The sequence below is a fragment of the Chelonoidis abingdonii genome, chromosome 15, assembly GCF_003597395.2.
Source record: "Chelonoidis abingdonii isolate Lonesome George chromosome 15, CheloAbing_2.0, whole genome shotgun sequence".
Classification (NCBI taxonomy): Eukaryota; Metazoa; Chordata; order Testudines; family Testudinidae; genus Chelonoidis; species Chelonoidis abingdonii.
In genome coordinates, this window is record NC_133783.1 from 7,826,511 (window position 1) to 7,853,949 (window position 27,439).

The 27,439-nt window shown below is 40.2% G+C and overlaps 1 protein-coding gene across 1 annotated transcript in view; it reads left to right on the forward strand.

Moving 5' to 3' along the window:
* The first annotated feature begins 252 nt into the window (after nt 1–252).
* Nucleotides 253–27,439, forward strand: part of RET (ret proto-oncogene) — a 118,531-nt gene continuing 91,344 nt past the window's right edge. The window contains exon 1 of the mRNA XM_032786371.2: nt 253–580. Coding sequence (XP_032642262.1) covers nt 535–580 — 46 coding nt within the window. The 5' untranslated portion in view covers nt 253–534. The remainder of the gene's footprint in view (nt 581–27,439) is intronic.

Here is a 27,439-nt window from a genome sequence, read left to right on the forward strand (position 1 = left end):
CTCATCGTGTCCCCCTGGAGGAAGGAAACTTACCAGAGCCTGGTTCTTGTTCTCTCTTTGAGTCAGTGGCTGAACAGGAGATCCAGGACAGGTCTTCATTGCAGCCCAAGGCACCACAAGACAGAGTTTGTCAATTCTCCCAGTCAGGGGAGAAGCGACAATTCTGGCAGCAGGACTTTAAAATCTGCCCAGCTAAATACAGACAGCATCTGGTTAAGCAGAGCTACCACTACCGGGAGGTTGAGAGAGAACAGCCCAGCACCATCTGAGCAGGTTCACTGCAATCTCTCTCTCCCTCTGTCTCTCTCCCCCTCCCTTTCCCTAGCATCATTATATCACCGCATTTACCAGAGAGAGTGAGTAGAGAGCTGAGAAGCCCCAGACTATGGGTCAGCCCGACTGAGGAATTACGTGCTAAAAAGACTTTTTCAATTTACTGGAAAGCTTATTGTAATCATTTGAAAATAGCCTGGCCAGGAGTACTCTCAGCATCTAGACCCTAGGGGGGAAAATAGGATTATTGGAGGGGCAAAGATGCCTTTCACTGGGTGGATAGTAGGTTTTCTCCTCCTTTGTGAAGGTAAGTAGTTCTGAACTAATCCCTCCAGGAAGTTTGTGGTGGTGGGTCATCAGGGCTGCTGGTGGCTGATTAGGATGGGAAAAAAAAACCTGCCCCCAAATATAAACAAGTTAGAAATAAGTTTGATATCTTTGCTCCACGTTTTTAGGCTGTAAAACTAAGTTACAGCAGATGTTTCCTTGTTCTCTAAATTGATGATGTGAAAGATGAATATTAAAGTGTTTCTATTTTAAGGTTCTGAAAGATTATTCATTCTGTTCCCCCCCCCCCAGCTTTTTACATCATCAAATTAAATTGGTTGATAAATGAAAAGGATTGAAAGATGAAAAGTTATTGGCGCATAACATAGCTGATGCTTTCACAGCTATTAAGTTTCTAAGGCAAACAGAAAATCCCTTATATCTCTTTCCCATCCATATGGTCCTGTTTGCCAAAGTGTTTCTGATGTTTACTTGAATAAATCAAAGTTGTTGTTTTGTAAAGAACTCCTTCAGTGCTCTCAGGGGGCCAGGGCACAGTTGAACACATTTGCCAAAATAAACACTAAAAAAAAATAGATCACTGGTTGATTTAAAGGAGAAGAAAGTGAGGTGTTATGTTTTGGTGGTTGTGATTTCCATCCAATGTATCACTTGTTCCTTCTCATTATTGCTACCAAGCTAAATTTAATAATTATGATAAATTCATCCTTAACATCTTAAATTGTTCTCAGAGAGACTTAAAGGCTGCATCTTTTTTCTCTATTTCTTACTCTAACATGAAGACCCTTTGACCCTGTTCCGTGCCTTTTTTATCTTCCTACATTATTGTAAACATCTACACGTCTTCAGATTTTTCCTATAGTTTTTCTAGTACCTAAAAACTAAGATTTCTGAGGGGAAAAAATGGGTGGAATGTGTTCATTGAGAGTCCAAAACCTCATGTAGCTTTTCATTTTTTTAAAAAATAAATGCAATGGCTTGCACCGGACAGATCCATTTTACTGTGAAAAGATTTAGACATCATTGTATTTTAAATCTATGATATCTTTTTTCTTTTAGCTTTTGTTAGTTCTGGCTAATCAATTTTCTTTACACTTGTGGTAAAGTTAGTAATATTCTAACCTGTCTTTTCTTTGTCTTGATGGTATTGCCCATGTACGTGCTTTGGGTAATAGATCATATAGTTCAGGTTTTCATTTGAAAGTGTTTTTTTATTGATCCCTATCCAAGTTGAATGAATAAACTCACTGTCATTAATGTGATGGTGGACCATATAGCAAATGTTTGTGAAGTTTTGTGCTTAAGATTTTTCTGTGACTTCATGTATTTTACTCTTGCCTTCAATTTTTTCCCTTTTTTTTTTTTTTGTTTGTTAAAATGTGTGTTAAAACCATTTCCTCTTTAAATATCAAATCACCCTTTGGGTTTGTTTTTTTAAGTAAATCCATAAATAACTAATTTCTGGACTCATCTACAGCATGGAAGTAAGTGATCAGACTCTTTTATGTTGGCCTATTTGAATAAAATAGACTGGTGGTTACCACCTGTACATTAAGAGAAAGCTTAGTCAGGTTTGTTATTGCAAACATCAATGTTTGTTTTTGCCCTCCGTTTTGACTGATGTTCTTTGCTCCTTCATAAATACCCCAGGAAGGTTTGGGTGACTGATGCATTTTGAAGACTCTTGTTCAGAAAAACTGTCAGTGCAATTTAGGGTAATTATATTCGTTGTGACTTAAGAAGTCTAGCATATTAGCAGTGTGAAATGGGTGTCTATGGCTGGAGCGAAAGCACTGTTTCACGTTGTGCAACAGTGTGACACCAACTCCTATTTATGTCACTTTAAGCTGAGTTCATAGTGGTAAACAGTTATGTCTCGGATGTATGAACAAATTTCTCATAAGTAACACAGGGAGCCTCAGCCCATTTAGAAGCTGAAATGCCCCTATCATGATGCTGTGTAAATTTTACATGTGCTGTGGGGCAGGAGCGGAAAACTGGTTAATTTCTCTCAGATTCTGTTGGAAAAGATAAGCACAGACACTATTCTACAATAAAGTGTTATATTTTTATCATGAGTTGTGAAGAAAGTGCATCTCCTATTACCTGTGTAAAAACTCAAGGTTATCAACACAAAGAAATAAGCTTTCATTCAGATCCTCTTAATGCATGTTTGAGTTATCCATAGCTGTGACTGTCTGAAAGCTTAAATTTGTAGATGTTCAGTGAACACGTGCACACTTGAATTGTTAACCCAAAGATTTCTTTAATTTGAATAAAAATGTATTTTGCCAAGTGACTTGGGTTAACTAGTCTGAGTATCCTACTAGCAGAAAAGATTAGGATTGGTTCCCCTGTGTTTCTAGGCTTGGGAAAGTATGGAAGACACCTAGTTTAAAGCAGTTCTGAAACAGAAAAGATAGGATAACTGCTATTAATTGCATCACAGTAAACAATTGGCAATGTGTGACTCTCTTGCAGGCGTTGATATTGACATTTAATGGCCTAGAATTAAATAGCATAGGGATGATGATTCTCTACCCATTAGGACTTGTTTTTCTTCAGTGTCAGATAAGACAAGAGTAGACATTTTTTTCACGTGTATGTTGTAAATATTTTCCAAAAGTTTTACAAGTCCACAGCTGTTTTGAGTCTATAGAATGTTCATATGCATGCTACATGATCAAGTTGTTCTGGGCTTTTTTGATTGGTTTCTAAAAGTTCCTTTTGAAGTGATTAATTGGGAAAATGGGACCTTCTTCAACTAAGGATACTCTGGGTTAACACCATAATTAGCCACTTCAGATTCTCTCTTGTGTTGAATGTAGTTTTTATTTCTAGAACGAAATGGGCATCTTGATACTTATTGCCAATAGACAGATTAAGTTGTGCAAGCCTTGCATTGTAAACATGCCTCAAAATGATAGACAGAAAAAATGCTGCGACATGGGAATACCACAGGTGGAAACAACAAAAGTTCTCTTGTGTATAAGCCATTTAAAACATAATTTGTTTTTTAGATTACTATGATATAAAACTACAGATGAATTTAATGGTTTTGGTATTCAGCTAAGGGCTGAACTGTACTCAATTGATTCTTATGTGCTGTTTTATGCTCTTAGATATATTGTTAATGCTTTATTTTGATTGGCTGCAATTTATAGTAGATTCTGCTGAGCACAAACTTATAGAGTGAGGACAGATATTCATAAACCAACAGCTCAAAGAAGTGACACTTTTTCAACCAAAGTTCAGGTAGTTTGGGTTATATTATATGTATTTCTTGGTAGGGGAAAAATGGGTTTTCCCTGTAGATGAATATCCGTAAGCTTCCTCTAAAAGGACCCAGTATACATTAACATCTTCAGTTCAAGGAAATGCTAATGAGATCGAACTACAGAGCAGGTCATCAAGTGGCTCAAGGACCTTGACGCATATTTGGCTGCATGTCTGTGTGTGTGTGTGTCTCTCTCTCTCTCTCTCTTTTTTTGGCAGTCTGATGTTCAGGCAATATGTGATTTCCATTCTGATTTGTTTAGATTATAACCCTGACCATAGGGCAGGAGAAAATGGAACCTGGCCCCAAAGGAGAGTCATTTCAAAAAATCTCATCTCCTTTTCAAAAAAAAAGAATGAATGAGAATGAAAAGGAAAGTTCAAAATGTCCTTGGTCCTAATTGCCAGAAATAACAACACTAATAGGAGAGCCTGGCTTATGCTTATCTCTTCACTTTTTTCCTTACTCTCTTACATGCCCTGTCCCCTCCCCTCCTCCAGGTTCTTCCCAAGCCATGTGATTACAGTGCACCATGGGTCCAGTGTTACTCCCAGTGGAGCCCCAGAGCCCTCTGCACATATGGATCTTTGAGCTCTATTGATGTTAGAGGTCCGTTTTGCACAGAGCTCACTGCAGGATCAGGGCATACATCAAAAAAGCAAAACTCCCATTAATTTCAGGGGGAAGCAGGTAAAGGGCTCTGTGTCCATCTAGTCTAGCTGGATCCCTTCCCTCCCTCGTTCATCCTTGGTCTCACATGCCTCAACTTTTTCCTCTTTCCAGTCTCAAAGAAAATAAACTTCTGCAAGGAATCCTACCAATTCCATCCCATTCCTTGTTCCCCCAATTCACTGTGAATTGTGTGCACATTTAAAAAAACAATAAATTGCATCTTTAATTTTGTAATCCATTCACATTGCTATCCATTCTTCTCTAGCTTTCTGCCCCAAATGGACATGTGCACACTCATTTGCTACTCAGTGTGCTACTCTTCAGGGCAAGGACATTGTCTTCCTATCAGTCTGACGAGCACTGTCAATTAGTCTGTTTGGAGCCTGCTTGACAGTGCAATGACACTTCATTGATGGGTTTTGTCATGACTGCAAGCAAAGTTCCCATGAAGGAAATTAATAGGAAGGTTTTAAAAAAGACAATATCTTTATGTTTAAACACTGCATTCAATGGATTTTGATCAATAGAAAGGCTGCTTGGAACGTTAACATGAGCAGTCAGTTCATATGACAATGTTGATCTTGTATCTGCATATTAATGAATGGTGTCAGCATCCAATTTTCTATCTGTCGTATTACAGTGGAAGATAATTTCACTTTTTTCCCCCTTCAAGTGAACATACTTTTCGTTAAAGGTACTGGTCTGAAGATCTCTCACTCAAAGAATAAGTACATCTCTGGTAGCAACAGTGTAAGTGTACCCCTCCTCTTACCCTTTCTCTTGAGGGACCCCTGTAGGAGTTAAGAAGATTAGTTCATTTTCCATGCGCTCCAAATGGTTGGCACCTCTGTTCATACTGCAACCTGCTCCGTTGCCACTTGTGACTGGAGGCTTTGAAAAGGCCTGAGATTGGTCCACAGCTGCTAGATGGGTGGTAAATTCTTTGATTGCTTGATTTATTTATTTTTTTGTGACCTTAATAACATTCTTTGAACTTTATTAGTATGTGATATATATGTATATATAATGGTAGTATGTGATATTGTGAAAATAATCTGAAGGTAAGACTTCATACTCTCTCTCTCCCCCTCCCCAAACCTTTGTCCTTGGCTGCTCTGCTCCATCTAGAACTGAAGCAGCAAATAAAGTATCTCATGGGTTAGGAAAATTCAATAATGTAGGAGGCCAGTATTCTCCATAGAGCTTTTCTGTGTAAAGTTCACGTACAGCCTATCAATGCATACAATGTGTAACACTGGCTTTCTGTAGTCAAACCCTGACCTTCAGTTCTTCAGCACTAGAATGGCCAACGGTGACATTTTCTGGTGATTGGTCTGAATCATTTGATTTTGTTTTCAGGGTGACAGTTACTCTCTCTGATGTTGTTTATTTTTAATTGCGGTGATAATGCTGCACAACGTAGCTGTATTAGTGTAGACAAGGTCTGAAGTAACCAAGGTCAGTATTAGCAAGGGTTGTTGCATATTCAGAATGAGATACATTAGCAATGCTGTGGGGGGAATTTTCTAATTTTCTTGATACTTGCTCATTGCTGTCTCTTGATTTGGCAGCTTCTGAGCATTAAAATCCACCAAGTTATTGTCCAGTTGTTTTCTCTAAACTGACTTCTTTTTAAACTCTCCATTTCTGAAAGGAAACATCAGAAACATGTCAAGAATAAACATGGGTGCAGGAACAATAGTGGGGGTGCTAAAAGTTATTGACCCAAATGTAAACCCTGTATGTAATGGAAACCACTTCAAGCCTGTGGATTCAGCAGCACCTCCCGCACTCCTGGTTCCAGAATCTGAGAATAAATACAGTACTTGCAAAAGAAGAAACATGTTTTTGTGGTTCCTGTGCAGGGCTGAGGCTGGAGAGATTTCAGTTTAGTTACCCAGCTGTGCCACAGATTTGCTGTGTGACCTTGGATGAGTTATTGTGCCTCAGATTCACTTCTATAAAACAAGAAAATAATACTCAATTTATCCATCTTATTTAGAAGGTAAACTCAGGGACTGTGCAGCGCATGATATCCTGGGATCTCAGTTGGGGACAGCAGGCTTTACTGGAATACAAACAATTGCTCTTGAGCTGTGCTTATATCTTATTTTCCTGGAAGGAAAAAAAAGGTTTTCTCTTGAAATGGGTCTGTAAATAGGCTCAATGTCTTTTAATCTGGAAAAGGTGCTGAGTAGAATGTCTGCAATGGAACACTAAAGTAGTCAACTTAATGAGAGGCCTTAAGGGGAAGTTAGTGGTCACACACAGCAAGGAAATTAAAAAGTTTACTGAGTTAATCTTTATAATAATGTCCAGCTGAATTACCTTAGGAATCTGAGTAACTAAATCAGCTTTCTCTCCGATTGTACAAAGAAAATGGGTACAGTGCTTCTAATGGTTATCTAATGGCTTTTCAACTCGTGCATTTAGAAAACTAATTCAACATTATATTTGGCTGATATAACAAAGGTGCTTGTGTTGCTCTAAAGAGTGTTTTTAATGCCCATTTTGGCTAAAAAGAGAGAAATCTGCGTGTCAGGAGGTAATACTATTAAAGTACGTTTGGTGGGTTTGTTCCCAGTTCATGAGAACTGAGTTGGTGGTTTGTTTACATGGTTTTTCCAGAAAGTTAGCTGCTATAAGTATGGATCTCCTCCCATTCTGCTCTCAGTAAAGTCAGTGGGGATTATTCATTTACTTCAATAGAAGCGGGATCAGGCCTTATATGTGTGAAATCCTGACCATATGATATCAATGGCAAGACTGCTGTTGAACTTCAGTAGGGCAGGTTTTCACCTGGTATATTCTGTAATGCACTCTTCTTGGACCAGACTCACCATTGCCCCGGAGCACCTCCCTTTTGCCTCCTACCCAAGCTCTGTTTCACAGCCCCAAGCATGGCAAGAGAGTGGCCCTGCACTGTATTGATTGTATCCTGTTAGTGGCCCACAGGAGCCACCGAAGCAGAGGCTATCCAGTCCTGTACCAAGGGCTGAACCTATCTCAGCAGCCCCTAAGTAGGGGTGGTGCAAGGCACCTCCATTCCATCCCTGTGTTAGTGCCAGTGCAGAGATGAATGTACCCCAACAAGTTGTGGGAGAGCTGCTGTTCTTGACACCTTTTCCCTTCAGGGAGCTGTGTCCAAATATTAAAGAGAGCAGCCCTCTAGCTACATAATATTCTCTATCTTGTATACCTGTTCCCTTGCTTAGCATCTGCTGGTAGAGTGGTCACCTCTTCCATATACTAATGTATTAATATCTCAGTGCAAAGAGAAATGAGAATCAAAAAAGTGATCCGTTTGCAAAAGCTGTAATTGAAAATGGTTTTAACATAATCTTATGTCTCTTTTCAGTGCCAGCCATTGGGCCAAATTATACTCTTTGTTCTACTGATGTAAATCCAGGACCAAGACATTGACTTTGCCCAGAAGTAACTGAGAGCAGAGTTTGGCTGAACAGAATGTAATGTCCAATTGTATTACATAAACTCTGGCTTGAAAGGGAAGCTATAGTGTGCTCAAATGGAGTCCATGGCATCCATCTGTGCCCTTAAACAACAGGAGCCATTTGAAATGAATTATGTATGTTTGGATAGGGAGTATCCAATATAGAATGATTAATGTGTGCATTATGACAGTCAGTCATTTCAAAGGAGAAGCGGGTTAGAAATATGCATGCTCTAGGCCTGTAATCAAGGCTTCTTGTACAAAGAATAAAAACAGACACTGGCAAATTGATTGAAACTATTTTATAAATGAAATTTCTATTGTTATGTGGTCTACAGCATTTTAAGACAGGAGGGCACAGTTCCTGAAGTCTAAATACTGAGGGTGGAAAACCACTTTATAAAGCAAAGTCCTTTTTTCTAGTTTATAAAATTGCATAGGTCATATTCAGAATGTAATGTCAGGGGAACAGGCTAATTTAAAAAACTTTTAATTTAAGGAGTATACTGAAATAATAGATCTTGACGAAGAGAGTTCTCTTTGCTCCTTGTCTGATGTACCTACCTGCAATTGCATTGTGACAACTAAAAGGGAAAAAATCTTTTCAGAAGAAACTTCTAATTCCGTTAATAATACTAATATGTGGCACTTCTGTTGCGCCTCTTGTATCTGAATATTTGTGAAGTATTTTAATGAATTAACCTTCCTCACTTTTTGGTGATAGGTACTCTTAGAAGATATTTCAGGAAGGTATTTAAGGATGTTCTTTATTCCTGGTCACAGGGCTGTCTCCAGCTTTTTTGCCGCCATAAGCGATGAAAAAGGAAAAAAAACAAAGATAGATTGACGGCACTTCGGCGGCAGCTCTACCGTGCCGCTTCATTCTTCAGCGGGAATTTGGTGGCAGGTCCTTCCCTCCAAGAGGGACTGAGGGACTTGCTGCCAAAGACTCAGATGTGCCGCCTTTTTCCATTGGCCGCTCCAAGCACCCACTTCCTGTGCTGGTGCCTAGAGCCGGCTCTGCTAGTCAGCAGAGCATTTACGTGCATCCTTAAGTACTTTGGTGAATAGGACTCTTTTGCTGAATCAGTCCATTCAAAACTCCAGGAGGTAAAATGGTATACTCGAAGACCACAAAGAAACTCAGTGAAAGAATCTGGCATAGAATTCCTGATTCCAGATCCCACTCAATAACCTTGCTGCCAAAGCGGGCAAGACCTTGTGTGGAAAAAGTAAGATTTAAACAGCTCAAACTATCTTTGCTGAAGTTTCTCTGCCCACTGGTCACAGAGATTCAATAGTTCCAGAAGCAGCACTTTTTATCTCTCTGGGGATCAGGCTGACAAAGCACAGTGGGCACAGGATGGCAGATGGCAAACAAGTTAGTGCATCCAACCTGGGGAAAACCATAGAATTTTTAAAAAACATGCTTCAATCTTTTACTCCATGAAGGCATGGAGAGTCGGGGGGAACTGGCATGTTTCAGGCTCTTCAACATGATTGTATCTTAGTTAAGCAACAAAATAAGTGTGCAACTAATGCCATTGGCCAAGGTCTTCAAAAGTGACTAGTGATTTTTTTGGGAGTGCAATCTGAGACACCTTAAAGGGGCTGGAAGGTCAAAGTGCTGAGCACTCTCATCTGAAAAGCAAGCCCTTTTTAAACTGGACTTAGTTTGACCAACTTTAAAATCATAGCCATTGTTATTTCCAAGGCATAAGCAAAGATGGGTACTTTCACTCATAGGCCTAATATTGCACCTTCTATTCCAATAGGTAGTTTTTACTCAAGCCCAGTTGAGCACTCTAGGTAAGACATGCCAGGATTTGGTTCCAGGTCTTTGTATCAGCCTCCTGGTTCTTTTTTGAACTAGAGATATTTATAATTTATGGTGCAAAGCAAATGTTGTATTATTTAACATCATCTGTGCCGCTGCTTAGGTGTATTTGAGTTATATAGTGCATACCATATTCTGTGTTATATTCCCAGAATAGCTCTGCAAACAGTATTGGATGCAAATACCAAGAACCTGATTGTCTCTTATTGATAGTGACCTATTCTGGGCAGGGACAGTTGATAACTATTTGGGCAGCCTCTGGATGCTACTACAGTACAAGCTGCTGCTGCTTATTTTCTGTGTACCTTGCCCGCCAATCTGGTTTGGGAGAAGGAATAGCAAGGATAGAACATACCTGAGTTTTGATTTTGAGTACCTGGGTTTTCAAGTAACGGAAAAGAAAATGATTTTAGTGTGGAATTTTATTGCAGATTTTAATCTAACATCCCTGATGCATTCTGAACCAGAAAGTACCATAAACAGTTCTTCTTGCCTGGCTGTACTAAGATGGCAGGACTCGTCCTAAATTGCTTAGTTATAAGTCTGTTTCAGGCATCCAGAGAGTTTTTAAACACTCCTTCGTTCTCAGTATGGAGTCTGAAAAATGTATATAAGTGAAATGTAAGTGTTGCCAACTCAATAGCAAATGACGTGACCTGAAGAGAATCTAGCTAGGGGATCTTAAAATCCCAACAAGAACAAAAATCCACATATATAATGGCTTTGTTCATAATCTAGGGGTTTCTAAGACACATGATGCTAGGGGAGAACAGGCTTTTTATATGTATTAGGTTTTGGTCTGAAATAAGTGCTCTGTTTTGAGGTGTGTTCTACATCTAGGTAATAAGTGATTAAAGAAAGTAACTGGGTGGTAGGACTCCTAGATTCTATTCCTTGCCTCAACCAGGTCACTGTGGGCTCTCAGTGCACCTCAGTAACTTGCACAGTATTGAGTGGGGCTTTTCCCATAATGCCTTGGCTCTTGGAGCCATGTGATTGTGATAATCTCAGTTTCCTTCTCATGGAAATAATAGTTTCTAGCCTTTATGGGTATGCAGAAAAGATGGCCCAAGTATTCCCTAAAGGCTGAAAAACAGAAAGCTAATAAAAAGACCCCTCAAAATACAAACTCTGTGGATGCCTGATAGATATAACAATGAATGATTTTTAAGCTGGACTCATGACTTATTGGGGGCCTGACTCATGATATTTGAATATTTAGGGTTGGCAATGCTGCAGTTCATCCATAGGATAATAGTGATTTGAGGTCAAAAGGAGTTGAGGCTTGCTTGTTCGTAAAATTCCCTGTTAGTAAGAGATCTTTGACACAAGTTATTATAATACTTTGCTTATTAACATTGCACTCCTGTCTTGCATTCGTGCCACAGTTGTGCTCGCCAAAGTCTTTGGACTAGAAGCCCTGTCATTTGTAACTGAGAGAACTGCTGGTAGGGCATTTTTTGTGCAGGCCCTTTGGAAGTCATGTTGCTACCTTGGTCTGAAAGATCCTGAATTTGTTGACCCTCAGAGCACATTGCAAAAGCTGTCTTTTGCAGTAGGCTCTTGGGGAGGGTTGAGTTCCTGCTGGGACCAGGGGAAGGCATTTTTAAGGGAAGTTGAAATACTTCTTTGACCAGCTTGGGTGAATGGTGTTGCTATAGAGGGTGGAGTTCCCACTGAAGTTAATTAATGGTTTGTACTTTTATAAACTGATTGTGTTTTTTAAAAGATCATGAAGTACCTAGAGCCTGAGATGGACACAGTTCTATATATCCAAACAAATAGATATGTACACATAATTAATCATCAACAGCCAATTAGCCTGGAGCCCCATCCCTTTAATGTTGAGCCAAGCTGCTGGAGTTTCCAGCTTCCAGAATGACCACTGAACTTTGTACTACATTTGTTTCATAGTCTTCCATGCCTTTCTTGAGAGCAATTCTTGTCATGTACTGAGCACTCTCAACACCCATTGAGTTGGAACTTCACATTCATGGAGCTCAATGCCTCTCCCACTGTCCTTATCATTAGGGCAGGGAACAGTGAAGGGCTTTACCATTAATCCTTGTAAATGAGCAAGATTCCCCATATATTTCCTTAACTTTGCTGCCCAGAACAATGCACAAACAGAGTGCAATGCAGTTAATTGGTAATATCTTTCTTTACCAGGGCCGCCTGGGGAGGAGGGGGCAATTTGCCCTAGGCCCCGGATCCCATAGGAGCCTCCATGAGAATATAGTATTCGATAATATTGCAACATTTTTTTACGGAAGGGGCCCCCGCAATTGCTTTGCCCGAGGCCCCCTGAATCCTCTGGGAAGCCCTGTTCTTTAGTTGCCGTACCATGTCTGAGATTTTCAGGAAGGGATTTCTCAAGAGAGTTAGAATTTAGATCTACATCCTGAGATCAGTCATTTGACTGGATGTTAGATAATTTTGTGTTATCATGAAAATCTTAAAAAAATCAAGGATAGGAAAAACCTTTTAGGATGTCTGTCAATGGCACTCAACCCTTTCCATACTGCATCCTCTGCTCACCTTTCTGTGACCCCCTGTTTTGAGAACTCTGGTGTAATTTATCCTCTTGCTAATGCAGGATTGTTCCCTACCAATGCAGGATGTTCGTGTGTTTGTGTGTGTATATATATGTATATATTTTTTCAATGCTCAGCTGGTTTTAAACTTCCCTAGCTTCTAGACTTCCTTTGGGAAGTCTGTTTCACAGGCTAATACACTTAATCATTATACAGTTTCCCCTCTAATTCCAGGACACTCCAGAAGGAAGCATTTCATTTAAAATGCACTATGCTCTGTATAACAAGTATTCGAGCATGAGCTGCTTCCGAATTATTAGTAGGGGGAGAGCAGCATATGGGAAATGCTACAGATTTAATAAATCCATTGAGAAAGAAACAGAGGCTCTTGTTTTTTCTTCCCAAGGACTTACTGGAATCCTACTTTATTTTGATTTAAAGCTGGGCTGTTGTTGCATCACCTTTTCCTACAGCAGAACAACAGAAACCCACAAACATGTGGAACTGCCATTGAAAGTGAAAGTGCTTAAGCACCTGGGCTGTGCTGTGTGATTAAATTTCATATGTCCACTTCTCAGTGCAGACACTCTCATTACATGACTCTGTCATTACATGCCAGAATATCTGATTTTTAGGCACATGCTGTTGTCTGTAAAGATGCTTTTTAAAATTTAACAGTTGCATAGCTCGTGGGTACCACTAGCCTTACAAAAGTGTTGCTATCATGGGTCTTAATTAATTAAAGAGATGATGGGGAAATAGGGCTATTCATGCATACTTTACTTGGAATACTGTAGAATACCATTTTCCTCATCTAAAGATGTGCCCATCCTTAAACAGCTTCCCATTATCACTGGGTATTACACATACACATGCACACAAACAAAATGTGGTACATAAACCCACCATTGATTTTTAAATCTAGCATGCAGAGTGCACACACAACAGCGTTTTTTAAACATGGATTCTCAATTTAGGTTGACCAAAAGCCCAAAGTTCTATCACTCTCCACTAAGGCTGTTTAAAGCTATGAACTTGGAAATCTAGTCAGTAGGGAAAAAGAATGAGTTGAACAACTAGTTTCTAATATTAAGCCAATTGGAGTTCACCCCACCTAACAGTTTGGGGGATTTGCAATCACATTTTTTGTTCTTAAACTGCATGTCTGTGTCTCTTGCTCTCTCTGCTGTCAGACCTACATATACAGGAGAAAAGTCATTGACTATGCTGGGGAAATGCATGGAAATCTGGCCCTTAGCACATGGTCAAATTCACTAAGTGTCTGCTAATGCGTTTAAGAAGGTTACAGTCTGTTCCAAGGTAAATAAACGAAAACTCTAGTCCCTTCCAGATTTTAGATAACCTGTAACAATAGTAGATGTGTAATTTCTTTTTCTTTTTTAAATAGTGGTCTCTTTTTAAATGAAATTGCATTTGCTGCTCTACTTGCTGGAAAGCAAGTGTATTGTAACAGCTTCACCCATCCCTTCTGCCACAATAATCTTCCCAAATGGGAACTAAATGTAAACCAATGCAGTGTTGAGTTGAAGTACAGCTGTGAATCAGATGGACTCTCCCATTTATCTCAATGAGGCATAATTCTTAAGTCTAAAAATTATTTTCATGTCATAATTGCCAACCGTTGCATTGCTGATCATTTTAGCAGCACCATCCAGATATAGCACTTACCTATTAGAATATGTAGGATATAGTGGAAAAATGAAGGTGTGGGGCAGTTGATTGCTGCCCAAGATTATTGGAACAGGGAATAAGTTCAAGCCTTTCCCTCCCAAAAACCAGTTACTTCCTCTTCCCCTCAGATTTTGGGCAGGATTGGATATGTATCCAACTCTCTAATCCCAGAAGCCTCAGTTGATTCTTGGGTAACAAAACTCTATCTTTCCCCTACCCAGGTATCAAGACTTCCAGAATTTCCACATAATATTTGATGCATTGGCAATATATTTGTAGCTTGTTGGCAAAGTGGGGGGTAGCCTAAAATAAAGTGAATACCAGTACATTAAAAATTAAATCCTACCTCAAAGACTACTCTGATCATATCATTTTTCATGTCTAATTAAATAAAACCTCCATTATTATTTCACTCAATTCTGCTGTAGCATATTCAGCCTGCTGCAGAAGAGCAGAACCTGGATGCCTTGCTGCCAAATGTAGAGTATACATATCACTGTATGTAAGTTTCCAAAACCTTCACTTTCAACACTAGTGGAGGACACCAGGTGTAACAGCTCTTGTTATTGATGAATTCTCTTGGTGCATGATGCCAAATCCATCAGTCAGTACTTTAATCGGTTTTGGATTATGTCCCCATAGAAGTCATTCCATTGAATGAGCTTTAGATCATGCCTTCTGTGGCCAAAACAAAGATACTGGGAATTGTACTGGACAATACATTTTTATGTTTGTTTACATCTTCCTTCCCCAGCATCGTCCAAGCTGCTAAGCATTATGAATGTTGGTTTGCTGCTGCTACTAGATTGACCTCTTTTTTTGGCTTAATAATAATTCTCCATTCTGTTCAAAATTTCAGTTTTCTTTTACCTCCCCCAAAAAAGAACCTGAAATATATAACTTTAAAAATACAAATCATACAAAGCCAGGGAAATCTGAAAAGCAAAACACTTAACTCACTTTCTCCTCTTCCTCACAAACAAACCTTCTTATGTTTGATGAGAGCCAGACTGCAGAATACTTGCTTATTGCATCATTGTAAAAAAAAGACAAAAAATGCACCACACGTCTTAAATATCTCAGTGAAAATGAAAAATCCTTCATTTTTTAAAAAAAGCTTTTCAAATGGCTTTAAAATTAATTCAAAATTGAGTCTCCTTCCTAATGGTAAAGATCTGTTAGGGCCACCTTACAGCTGCATATTTACTTATATTCTCTTTCTGTTCTGTTTGTACAGCACCTAGCACAATGGGCTCCTGGTCTGTAGCTGGGGCCCATAGGCAGTGTCAGTCTGTAGACAACCAGATGAATGCAGCTGCCCTGGAGTAGGTCCTTGATTCCCTACGCCATCTGATTGATTGGAAGAATCAGCAGACTGGCTCTTAAGCATAGCAGCAGTTCAGGGGCTGCTTAAAGCATTTTTCCATGGTTGCGATAGTGCCTACACCTGTTTGTTCCCAGCCTTTCATGACACTTGTCAGGGTGTCCAGAACTGGGAGTCACTTTGTTACCTCCTCTCCCATCTCTAACAAGAGAGAGACTTGCTTGTGTTTAGCTGGGTGTCAGCTCCTTGACACCACCAGCCTCTTAGCCACTCAGACAATCTCCTTCGGGCAATACTAGTTTTCTCTCTGCTTTGCAGGTTAACAAAAGATGCACCCTGTTCCCCAAGCCTCTTTTGAAGAGTTCCCCTGGGTTATCCTGTCACTGGCAACTCACAGAAATATCAGGTGTGCTGGAGAGTGTACACATGGGGCCTGTTGAATTTAACGGCGAATCAGCTCTTATATAACAGGACTGAGATGTATTTATAGTGAAAACAGTCAGAAGTTTATTATCAAAGATTAAGGTTTGAGATGGTGTCATAAATAGATAGCTAAGGGTTAATGTTTCTTTTACCTGTAAAGGGTTAACAAAGGGAACCAAACACCTGACCAGAGGACCAATCAGGGAAACAGAGAGTTGTGTAAAGCATCAGGAGGGGGGGATTTTGGGTCTGAGTCTTTTGTCTGTCTCTCGGCTATGAGAGGCTTCTTTCTATCTTCAGCTTCTATCATCAGTTTCAAGTTGTGAGTACAAAGTAGCAAAACAATAGGCTTTTATATGTTTGTTTTGTATTTACATGTGTGTAGTTTGCTGGAATGTTAAATGGTACTCTTTTTGAATGTCTGTTTATTCATATTTTCTTTTAAGTAATAGCCCTGTGTATTGTCAACTTATGCAGAGTCATATGTTCATGTGTTTTTTCTTTCTTTTTTATTTAAAGCTTTCTTTTAAGACTTGTTGAGTTTCTTCTCTTGGGTAGGCTAAGGAACAAAGGGAGGGGAATTCTCTTTGTGTTAGATCTACTGAGGGTAAGCTCTGTAGCACCAGGGAATTTGTGGGAGAGGGAGAGAGAGAGAATCATTTCTGTTTCCTTGTATTGGGGTTTGTCTTTTTGTGGAATAGAGGAGACATGCTTGGTATTGTGATGTGAAGAGATTGCATCAGTACTCTCAGGTTAAGCCCAGAGAGGAAAGTCTGGGTGGGAGAGAGGGGGAGGGAAGTGGGTTATTTCCCTTTGTTGTGAGACTCAGGTCTCTGAGTCTTGGGGTCCCCTAGGGAGGTTTGGAGACCAGAGAGAGCCAAAACCCTGGAATTTTTGGATGGTGGCAGCGAGATCAAAGCTAAGCTGGTAATTAAGCTTAGAGGGGTTCATGCAGGCACCCAGATTTCTGGACGGTAAGGTCCAGATTTGGGAATGCGTATGATGGTCAGGATAACGGAAACGAAAAGGTTACCTATACAACAAAATTGTAACATGCTTCCTCAAGTGAAAATGTAATAGGCTTGTTTAAAGCAATCTCCCAGCGTTTCCAACCAAGATGGCAGGGATCCTTCTTTAATTAATGCAAAAGCACTATCCTTTTGCTTCCTCGGTGAAGGATAAGTAAGTGTCCTTTTACCATCTTGTATCCTCCCAAATTTATTTATTTTTTGTCCCTAGAGTCAGGGATGATCTACACTGAAAAGCTACACTTGCATAGCTATGGAGGGTGAAAAATCCAAACTGAGAGATGTAGTTAAGCCGACCTAGCCCCCAGCTTAGACAGTGCTAGGTCGACAGAAGAATTCTTCCATCCACCTAGCTACTGCTAGGAGAAGTAGATTACCTCCAGTGATGAGATAATCCCTCCTGTTGATGTAGTGAGTGTCTCCACTGAAGAGCTACAAGAGCTCAGCCACAGCACTGCAGTTGTTCTGCTGCAGCATTTTCAGTGTAGATACAGCCTCAGGATGACACCCTCATGTTTATTGCCTGGTGTATTGACTTCATAGTGCCTTTATATGCAAACAGAACATCCACTGTGTTGGTTTACAATGCTTAATTTACATGTGTACTGAGGCAAACAGGTAAATATGCATCCTTTGTCTGGCAGAAACATTATTTGTTAACCCTGCCTTGAGACAGACTTTAGGAACGTATTTTTATCTGACATACATAACTTTTTATGTAGTGTTTTATACATAAATTTCACAATGATATTAATGATCAGTGAGATCTTGGCTTTCATTTAAGACCTCACATGGTATTCTTTATGGACAAATATGGTGAAAGCAGTGTGCTAGGTGTAGTGAGTTTGTCAGGCTTGTTGGGAGTCACTGTTATAGGACATGGAACCCTTTGCCAGCTGACAGCAATGGGCCTCTGTGTCACACGTTGTTCCAGTCCTGCTCTTGCTTTGTTTCTACTTTGGACCCAGCCCTGCTCCTGCCTGGCCTTGCTCCAGGGCATCCGGTTCTGGAATCTAGCCTCTAACACCAGTTCTGATCCTGGTCTAACTCCTGTTCTGACTACTGGGTTGACTGCCCATGTCCTGGCCACTGAAGGTGGCATCGCAATAAAAATCATGAAATAGTAATGATGGCTGACTAATGCTTTCTCTGATGTACACCTACCAGTGCCATCAAAACTTTGTATGTTTTATAAGTGGGAAGGAGAAATCACAGTTTCTCATCATATTGTCCCATCTCCTTAAATTTAGTAGCTGTGGTACTCCCCCCCCGACCATCATCCTTGTGCTCAATATACAAGATGAATGAACTGTTCTGACTTTAATGATTCTTCTGGTTCTTACAGCAAACTGAGCTCAGGGGTAGTCTGCACTTTCAAATCTTCCCTGCCAATAGCTCAGGGTTTTTTAACTGCCCTTTCCCTGGTAGTGGAGATTATTCTATAGTGAGTTAAAGGGTAACTCATCATCTTGTGTGATGACAGGAAACATGGGGGAGCGTAAAGGATAATGGCTAATTCAAAGCAGATTGTTCCTCTCCGCCTCTGGAAATCCATCAGCCCCATTGAAACTCATGATTCAGTATTTCAGAACAAACTCTCAAAGCTCTCTCGCCCTTCTGCTGCCTCAATAAATTCTGTCTGTGAGAGGATGATGCAAGTGCCCTTGAACTCTGCTGACCCTCATTACTAGGGAGCAAATCACATATTATTCCAGCGTGGCATTCAGAAGCCTGAAGGATTTAGGGGATTAATCCAAAGAGCACTGTCTGCCTAAATGAGGATACAGGATTGGTAACCGATAGGGTGATATGGAAGGCTGTATGGCATTACCGGGAACTAGTTTCCTTGTCTCCTGCAACAGAGACCCCAAAGTATGTCTGACTGAAAGTTCACTCTCTGCAAGAACAGTAATCTCCAATCTGAGATTGGCTCCAGCTCCTGAGGCAGAAGGGCCAGGTGGAACAGCAGGTGAACTGAGCCTTGAGTAAACACCTTTGTTTGCTTTTTTCTGAAAACCAGCTGCCGAAAAGAACAAGGAAAATCTAACACAATAACAAGCTATAGAACTAGATTTTAAAATCTGTATTCCTGAGTCGTTTCACAGAGGTGATTTTTCTTTTAGAGATGGATCAGAATCAGAACCATTCATCTGGCGTTCCTATCCACCTCTCTCCGGTTCAGTCACATTCTCAACAGAATCTGAATCATCCTGGGTTGGTTTGTGATTCTGCTTTGTTGAAAAACATGCCTGCAACAAAGTTTTAGGAGGAAAAAGGCTACTTTTCATTGTCACTTTTTTCAAACAAAAAACCCCACCAGCTCTACTTCTGTTTTTCAACACTATCAGTGAGACAGGATCCAGCTATATCAGCAATCGTATCTCTTGACTTCCAAAGATAACTTCTCTTTTTTAGGACATGTCTTGCAAAAATCAGGCTGAAACACAGGAGAATTTGGGATAAAAATGTTCTTTTTAAGAAGGCTTAACTGTGAAATGACCTGTCTGAGGAGACTTGGTTCAGCCAAAGACTAACTGCTTTTAGAGCAAACTGCAGAACGCTCCCTCTTAAATCTTTCCGTCCATACAGGATTTTTTTTAAAATTTGAAGTTAATGGCACCTAAACCCAGCAGGGCTTCTGAGAATTGGTGAGGTGTGAAGAACAGACTCTTCCATTAAGTCGAGTATGATTCTTGCTGTGCAGAACTAATTTATTTAGGCAACATTTAGATACGACAGTGATGAGTGCTAGAGAAAATCCTAAGATTGTTTCTGCTAGGCAGTGATTATAATTATTCACAACTATAGATATACATCATCATTCTACTCCGGGCTGTTTTTAATTTCCTGGGGACAATGCACCCTGTGGCACTTTTTCTTCATCACGTCATCTGATTTATTCACAAACGGCTAGATCCTTGTATCTAAAACTCTGTTAATGTTCATTGTGTATGACGACAGGTGTACTTAATGTGTTAACATGTGTGTCTGTGTACACATTTTAACATGCTGGCTATTTCCACAGCCCATCTCTATCAAGCAGATAAAGCAAACATTACAAGAAAAAAACCTCTGTACAAATAATGCATAGAGCAGCTTTTTAATTAAAGCATTTCTGCTTTTTTATTACCACATGCAAGAGAGATTTATTGAATATGAGTTGGCAAACGCTAATGAAATAGACAAGTCTGAGGTGAAAACCTTATCACAACAGAGGTATGGTGTTGGGAGAAGACGGTACAGCCAGTAATATGATGTTCCAGTAAGACTGTACTTATTTTCTTGCTATTTATTTTCCAAGCTGACATTTTCTTTTACGATGAAGGCAGGAAAGGCTGGTGGACAGAGACTTGGCTTTACACAATTACTTTTTTGACCAATGTAATGACTTAGTGTTGACTGAATTACCTCGTGTTATTTTTGCCTTTATGAAGCAAAAATGTTACTAAGGAATCAAGCAGTTCTTAGACACTGTAGTGATGGGTGATACAGGAAATAAAATAGTAATTCAGTAGCCAGGATTTAGGGCCTTTATTTGTAAGCAGAGTCTGGATGAGCTCTCCCCTGAGATCTAGTGGTGAGTTAAAGGGACTTCTGGGTTGCTGGACTTAAGACCCTGAGGGGAAAAGGATGCTGCCCAACTTACTTGGGGGTGGGTCTTTTGCTCATGGTTTGTGTTTATGAGCCCTAGTTGTGGTGGTTTCCCAAATTAATGCTGAGTTAATTCCCTCCTTTTATTAAAAGCTTTTGCTACACTCAGACTCTGTGCTTGCGAGAGGGGAAGTATTGCCTCTTAGAGGCACCCAAGGGGTGGTGTGTAATTGTCCCAGGTCACTGGGTGAGGGCTTGAGCCAGTTTTGTATTGTACCTAGATACTGAACCCGGCCCTTGTTGCTGCTGGCTTCACCTGGCAGAAGGGTTACGTATTTTATTTAGGGAATATTTACTTGCTTTTCTATGTAGTATTTTTGCATACTTAAAAAAATACTGTACTGTTCAGATCATTAATACCGCCACATGTCACTTTCCTGTGGTCTTTTGAGTGGCAGTTTGTTTCCTATCTGAAGCAGTAACATCACGAAGATATGAGTTAAACAGATGGACTGGATATTTAGACAACAGTTTTAAGACCTGAGACTCATAGTAGAGGAAATATCCAAGTTACTATGGAAAATGGTGTGGGTAAACAGATAACCCAGCCAGCTTGGTGTATGCAGGTGTACGTGAAGCAGAGGGAATCAAAGAAGGATATTATAGAGGCAGTGTCTGAATCTATTTTGTTACCGACTACTAGTACGAGGCTGCCATTCCAAACAAGTATTGAATGGAAGATTGAAGTTTGTTTAACACTATGAATTTTCCCATTGTAATAGCTACAAAGACACAGAAGCTAAATTACTTTGGGTGAATTCTTGCCTAATTAAAGTCAATGGCAAAACTTCCATTCATTTCACTTGGCCTGTGTGATTAAATAGAGTTTCAGAAACCATGACAGGTTGATCTTTATATGGTATCTGTGCAAGTGCCCAGAATATACATTGGTGCTTTCTATGACCTGCATCTGCATTTAGACTCAGTGTAAAAAGAGCAGTGAAATCTGGTTTACAGAGGATATAGCAGTGCAAAGGTGCCTTGTAAACAATGGATGTGACACTCACAAGGAGGATCCAGGCCAGGTCGTGGGGAGCTAGACCTAGTAGTCAGAGCCAGGGTCCAAAATCACAGGTTGGGAGTCAAGAGTCAGCTGGATCAGGACACTGGGAGATCAGAAGCAGGAGACAAACTTAAGAGCAGAACCACAAATCAATAACCAAAATCAGACCAGTTCAAGTTACTGGGGGTCAAAGGCAGGAAACAAAGTGGAGGTCAGGAGTCAGAGTCAGGCTGAGTTGGGATGCCAGGATCGTCGAGGCAGGAGACAAGCTAGAGATCAAACCCACAGGTCAAACGTCAGGAGACAAGCCAGGTTGGTATGCCAGGAAGTCAAGCCAGGGGAGCAGGAACACCAGTCCAGAGCAGGGTGGATCCCAGTTGCATGGACAACTTCCTGTTCCTGTGCTGTGTTTATATAGAAGCTATTGACATCAAGCATTCTGCCAATCAGGTTCTAGGACTAGAGTCCTCTTCGGGGTTCAGCTTCTGCCCTATTAACTGTTAGCAGGTCATTGCATGGCAGGTTGGCGCTTATTAGCTCCTAAGAGTCCTGTGGACCAGGATTCAAGACCTGTGATACCTGACAGAGGGATGGAAAAGTACTTGATTGCCACAAAAAGTTCACTACAATGATTATAGGAGGTGCAATGGTAGTTGAGCAGCCTCTGATGTATTTGCCCCATATTTAGATATAACTGGCAGCTGTACAAGTATTGAAGCAGGTGAGAACCATGTACTGGAAAATATCTTGAGAGAAAAAAGATTGAGTCTTGTAAGGAGATAACATGAGGTTTGCTCCCATTATTCAAGATTGCAAGAATAGTGCATATGTTGATAGCTTTTTGATAGTTGACAATGACTATAAGTGCTTCAGACATCCAGTTGTTTTCCTCTAAGGAAGTGAATGACTCATTTGTTGTCATAGGATTCATGTTACTGTGATGGTACATTAAACTGATTAGTCAATAGGCTGTACACATTGTGCTCCACTAGACAGGGTATCGCACTTAGAGTTAGGAGAGCTGGTTTCTATTCCCAACTCTGCCACGAGTGACCTGAACCAACCCATTTAACCTTTCTGCATCTGTTTCCTCATCTGTACAATGGGCTAAATAGCCATATTTCTAAAGCACTTTGATCTCTGTACCTGGAAAAAGTACATGTAAGTAGCGTACTCTTATTGTAGTTGATTTTAAAAAATAGTTGGAATACTTAATAAATCTTACTTGTCAGCTTCAAGTGTAAGTGTGGGTTTTTGAATGTTGAAATATCTAATCTAGTGGGAAATGTCATCATTAGTTGTTGTTTTTTATTTTTCTTGTTTATAACCTTTAAGGGTATGGCTATACTGCAGTGTGATTCCATGCTTGAGTCCGGCCTCAGGGCTAACCATCCTTGTGTCTACAGTGCAATTGCGCTAATGCAGGGATTGGACCCAGGACCCTGCAGGGATGGAGAGTCTAAGCTCAAGTCAAGCCAGGACCCACGGTCCAAGCCCTATTGCTTTGCAATGTAGCAATAGCTCTGGTTGACTCAGGTCACAGGAGTCATCTGGAAGTATCCCACAATTCCATTGGCAACTTCCTTAGTCCTCTCTATCCCAACAATCTGCAATCAACTCAGAAGCACTTCCACCTCCCTTGGCAAATGGGAGCATCTCAGGTCAGTGATCCATTCTGTTCTGATCACTGCTCTGAAGCACGTTATCACAGAGCCTCACAGGTTTTCAATGGAGAGCAAACCAATCAATTATTGTGCAAAGAGAGCTGTGCCCTGGTAATGCGAAAAGGAGGGCAGTAAAGTTTTCCCACTATGCACTACGGTGCTAGGGCAAGAGTGGCAACATTTTTGGGGGCAGAGGCGCTGCGGACCCTGGGATATGATTACTTTGACTTGGGTCTGCACTCTGCAGTGTGGATGCCAGAGCCTAGCTTTGAGCATGAGTCAGAAAATTGGTAACTTAGGATTAAAATATAATGTCGACACTCAAGCCCTGGGCTCCCTAATGTAGGTCAGGTGATTGCGAAGGGAGGTGGAAGTGCTTCTGAGTTGATTGCAGATTGCTGGGATAGAGAGGACTAAGGAAGTTGTTCAATGGAATTGTGGGAACTCCTTTAAAACTTCCACTAATCTTAGGCGTACATTGCAGTGTAGACATACCCTAAATCTCTTATCAGGTGGGTCTGTGCAATTCATAGTGGGAACTGGAAATGAAATCTGTATTCCTGTTGTTTAGTTCCCTGTTTTACTGTTCTAAATACATTAGATTAGGGCTCTTTCTTGGGTATTACTCCTGTTCTGGAGAATCAGCCAGTGCCTGTATCTGTTACATTATATTTGTTTAAAGGGGAAAAAAAAATCCAAATAAGTTCATTGGCTCTTCCCCTTAAACAAGAGACCCTAGAGATTTCAATGTGCTGGGTTCTGGTCTGCTACTGATGTGCAGGCATAATTTCCACTGACAGTAATGGGAGTTACATGTGTGTACAGAGAGCAAGAGAGACTCCTAAATAAGTACAGCTCAAATAATAAAAGCTAGTCTAAGGATTTATTTATGGAAGGTAGAGGATGGGAGTTTTAACTTCTCTCTACTCTAATGTCCATATTCTCCTCTCCACTTATGTTAGATTAAATCCACTTTCAACAATGAAGTACTCTTGGCTTATTCTGGTGTGAGAGGAAAATTGGGCCCCATGTGGAATAGCTGAACAGACGGTGTTTTTAAAATAAGGAAAGAGAGATGCTAGAGGAGACTTACGGAAAAGCTAACAAAAGCCTTTTTCATATCATTGTAGTGAAACACTAATCAAAATATATGCAAAGCACAGTAGTGACAACAGTTATAAGCACAGAAGTAAATAACACAGCAGTGTTGCTTCCATTAATGTGATTTTTGTGTGTAGTTGTTGTTGCTCACAACGTCTTATTAGCACACTAGATGCATTGTTTAGGGGTGAGAGAACTGGTCTGGATCGAAACTGAACATGAGCCAAAACTACCAGATTTTGAGGGTTAACTCTTTTTTGAATAAATTGTTGTGTGCCTCAGAGCATTCTAGCTGCAGGCAGAAACTGAAATCTGGATCTACTTTGGCAAAAGTTATTCTTCCTTGGTTTGAGTGGGTTGGAAATCCTGGAGCATTGGAAATCTCTCAGAAAAGCCTGCACTGGTGGGATACTCAACCTAGCTTTCAGGGAAGAGATTCTGAGATGGTCTGGATAAACATCCAGACACCCAGATCCCTGTTAATTCAGAATATCCCCTCACTCTCAAATTCTCGGTGTAGATGGTTTCTAGATAGAAGTCCAAGCGTTAAGTTCTCTACTTTCATGTGCCTGCAGCCGCAATACAGTCAACTGTGTTGCATGTAAAAGCCCCATTCGGCTTAAAACATTTAGGCTGGGATTGTCAAATGCACCTAAAGGAGTTAGATGCCCATATTCCATTCCATCAGTGAAATTGAATAGAAGATGGGCACCTAACTCCTTTAAAACTTCTTTGAAAATCCCATCTTGAAATTGTAATGTAATAAAAAAATTAATTGGAACAGCATGGTTGGCAGAAGCTAAAATTAATTGTGTGGTGTGAAGGGTCAGCCCTAACCACAGGGAAAGCAATCACCTGCTTGGGGTTCCTGGCAGTTGGAGTGCACCAGGGTCCTGCACTACATGTTGCTTGGGATTACAACTGCAAGTCAGGCATTGGGACAAGACCAGGAGGAGATTTGCCAATTCCAGCCCACCTGTGCAATGCAGGATCTGTTAACTTTTGTCTGGCTTCACTACTTGGTGTCCAGAAGGTGGTAAAGCATATAATCTCCTGTAACTGGTGAATATACTGTATACCTTGGATACAGCTGCAGACCCTGAAAATATGGTTATTGCTAGTTTGTATACAATCATAATTTTATGAGTAAATTACTCAAGAATTGAATGAGTGGAGAGAGAGGAGGAGGAACTTCATACCTGAAGGACAATTGCACCTGGCAATTGGTACTTCATCACTTAACTAAATGTCTCTGGTACTAATGCATTTTCATTGTGAGTGGATAGGTAGCTGTCTGCAGAAGAAACCAACCATTGGAAGTGGAAGGAAGGAGGAAAACAGATTGGGAAAGCCAAGCATGAACCCAAAGACAAAAAGGCATAAGGAAGAAGCTATTCTACTTGGAAATATTTGAACATCGTGCTATCTTTGCTAAAGGGAGTGCTACAGTATGCTCTCTGGATAAACCTCAATAAAGCCTCTAAAAATAACTACATGGATATAGTCTAAGTTGATTAGCAGTAATTGCCCTGACTTAATGTAGTCACAGTTGGATGATGTCATGTGTAATATTCCCTGAAAGTAATTTTAGTAGACAGAGCCATTTGAAGTCCTCCTGTAGCCAGCATAGCCATCTTCGTGTTGTTGAGCTGAATGCTCAGACGGAAACAATCAGAGAGCTCTGACATAAGACTGCTTTATCTTGTTTCTTTGCGCTGCTGTGGCTCATCCATTACAAATAGTTTTGCAATAACAAAAGATTGCATTTGTCTTTAATGAAAAATTAGTAACTATAACGTATTTTGGATTTTCATCTAATTGGGTAACAGCCTAGAATTATTATTTATAAAAGCATAAATGTAGTGATGGATAAGACCTATTAGGTCATTTGATCCATCTAATTGCAAAAATTGCTCCATAGTGTGCATTTCCAGTGCTTTGGCCAATTTGGTTCTCAGTGTTCCAGACTGAGGGCTTCTCTTCCTTCCCTTGAGTTGCTACTCCACCCTCTAATAACCTGCACCAGAAGGAAGGATTTAAAAAAACAAACAAACAAACAATTTTCCTATGCTTTCTTCTGTGCTTTTGCATCTGGCTGCATACCTATTTGTAACAATTCTTCTCTCTTCTTGTTGTTTTACAGCCTTCAAACAGTTGCAGTTGGTTACTATGGCTGGTGTGCGCTTCCAGCATTTTTGTTGCTTGTTTCTGAATTGATTATGATATGCTTATAACATTGCAGGATTGAGGATGGAATCATTCATAACAGGCAGTTTTCTTGGTGTGGTCTGATGCAGAGAGGAATTGCAGATTCACTTATCTGTGATTCTTCTCCCCGTTGATCCCCAAAATTGCTTTGACTTGTTTAATGTTATATCACAGTGATACTCAGACTGAGGCACGCAAGCCCCAAGTGGCTCTTTAATGTGCCTCCCGTGGCTCTTTGCAGCACGTGATATTAAAACTATATGATTTAATTATTAACCAATCAGGATGTTTTTACTATGTTATTAACCACTTGCTGTTGATAAAATAATAATACTTGGTCCATCATTTTTCTCTGAGAACAGTGTGTGTGTGTGTGTACATATATATAAAATATATATATATAAAATAGTAGTGAATTCATTGTTTCATACAACTGTGGCTCTTTTGGGTAATATTGATAGCTAATTTGGCTCCTGAACCAGTGAGGTCTGAGTATCACTGTTAAATCATAATAAACGCTCAGATCAGATTTTGTCGTCTTCACCCCTAAATGGGTCTTGGCATTGATGCTTTCTAAGTTTGTGTCATTGAATGTGGAGGGAGGTAATTGACGTACATTGGTTGCTTTTACATACTCTATCAGTGAATCAAACAATATCCGAGCTCTGTTTTGCATTATTTTTACCTGTGCAAAGTACAATATTCTGGTATGTAAGATTTGCAGCTGCCATGTTGCTCTTGTCCACCATGCTTTGTGAAGTTCCTATCCTGGGGTGAGCTCTGAACAATATTGCGAAGAAGTGGAATTTTGCTGTGGATTCAGCTGCCTATCTAATTAAATGTGCCTCAAGCTCAGACCTTTGTAAATAAGAAGGTTTTTTGCTTATGATCCCATTTAAGCTCCATCTCAGTCTAATCCTCCAGGTTTTTAACACTACTCAAACCACCAAGTAACAGAATGCTGTACAAGCTCCCAATCAGTTGAATCTTACTGGCTTGGCAGGGCCTTTATC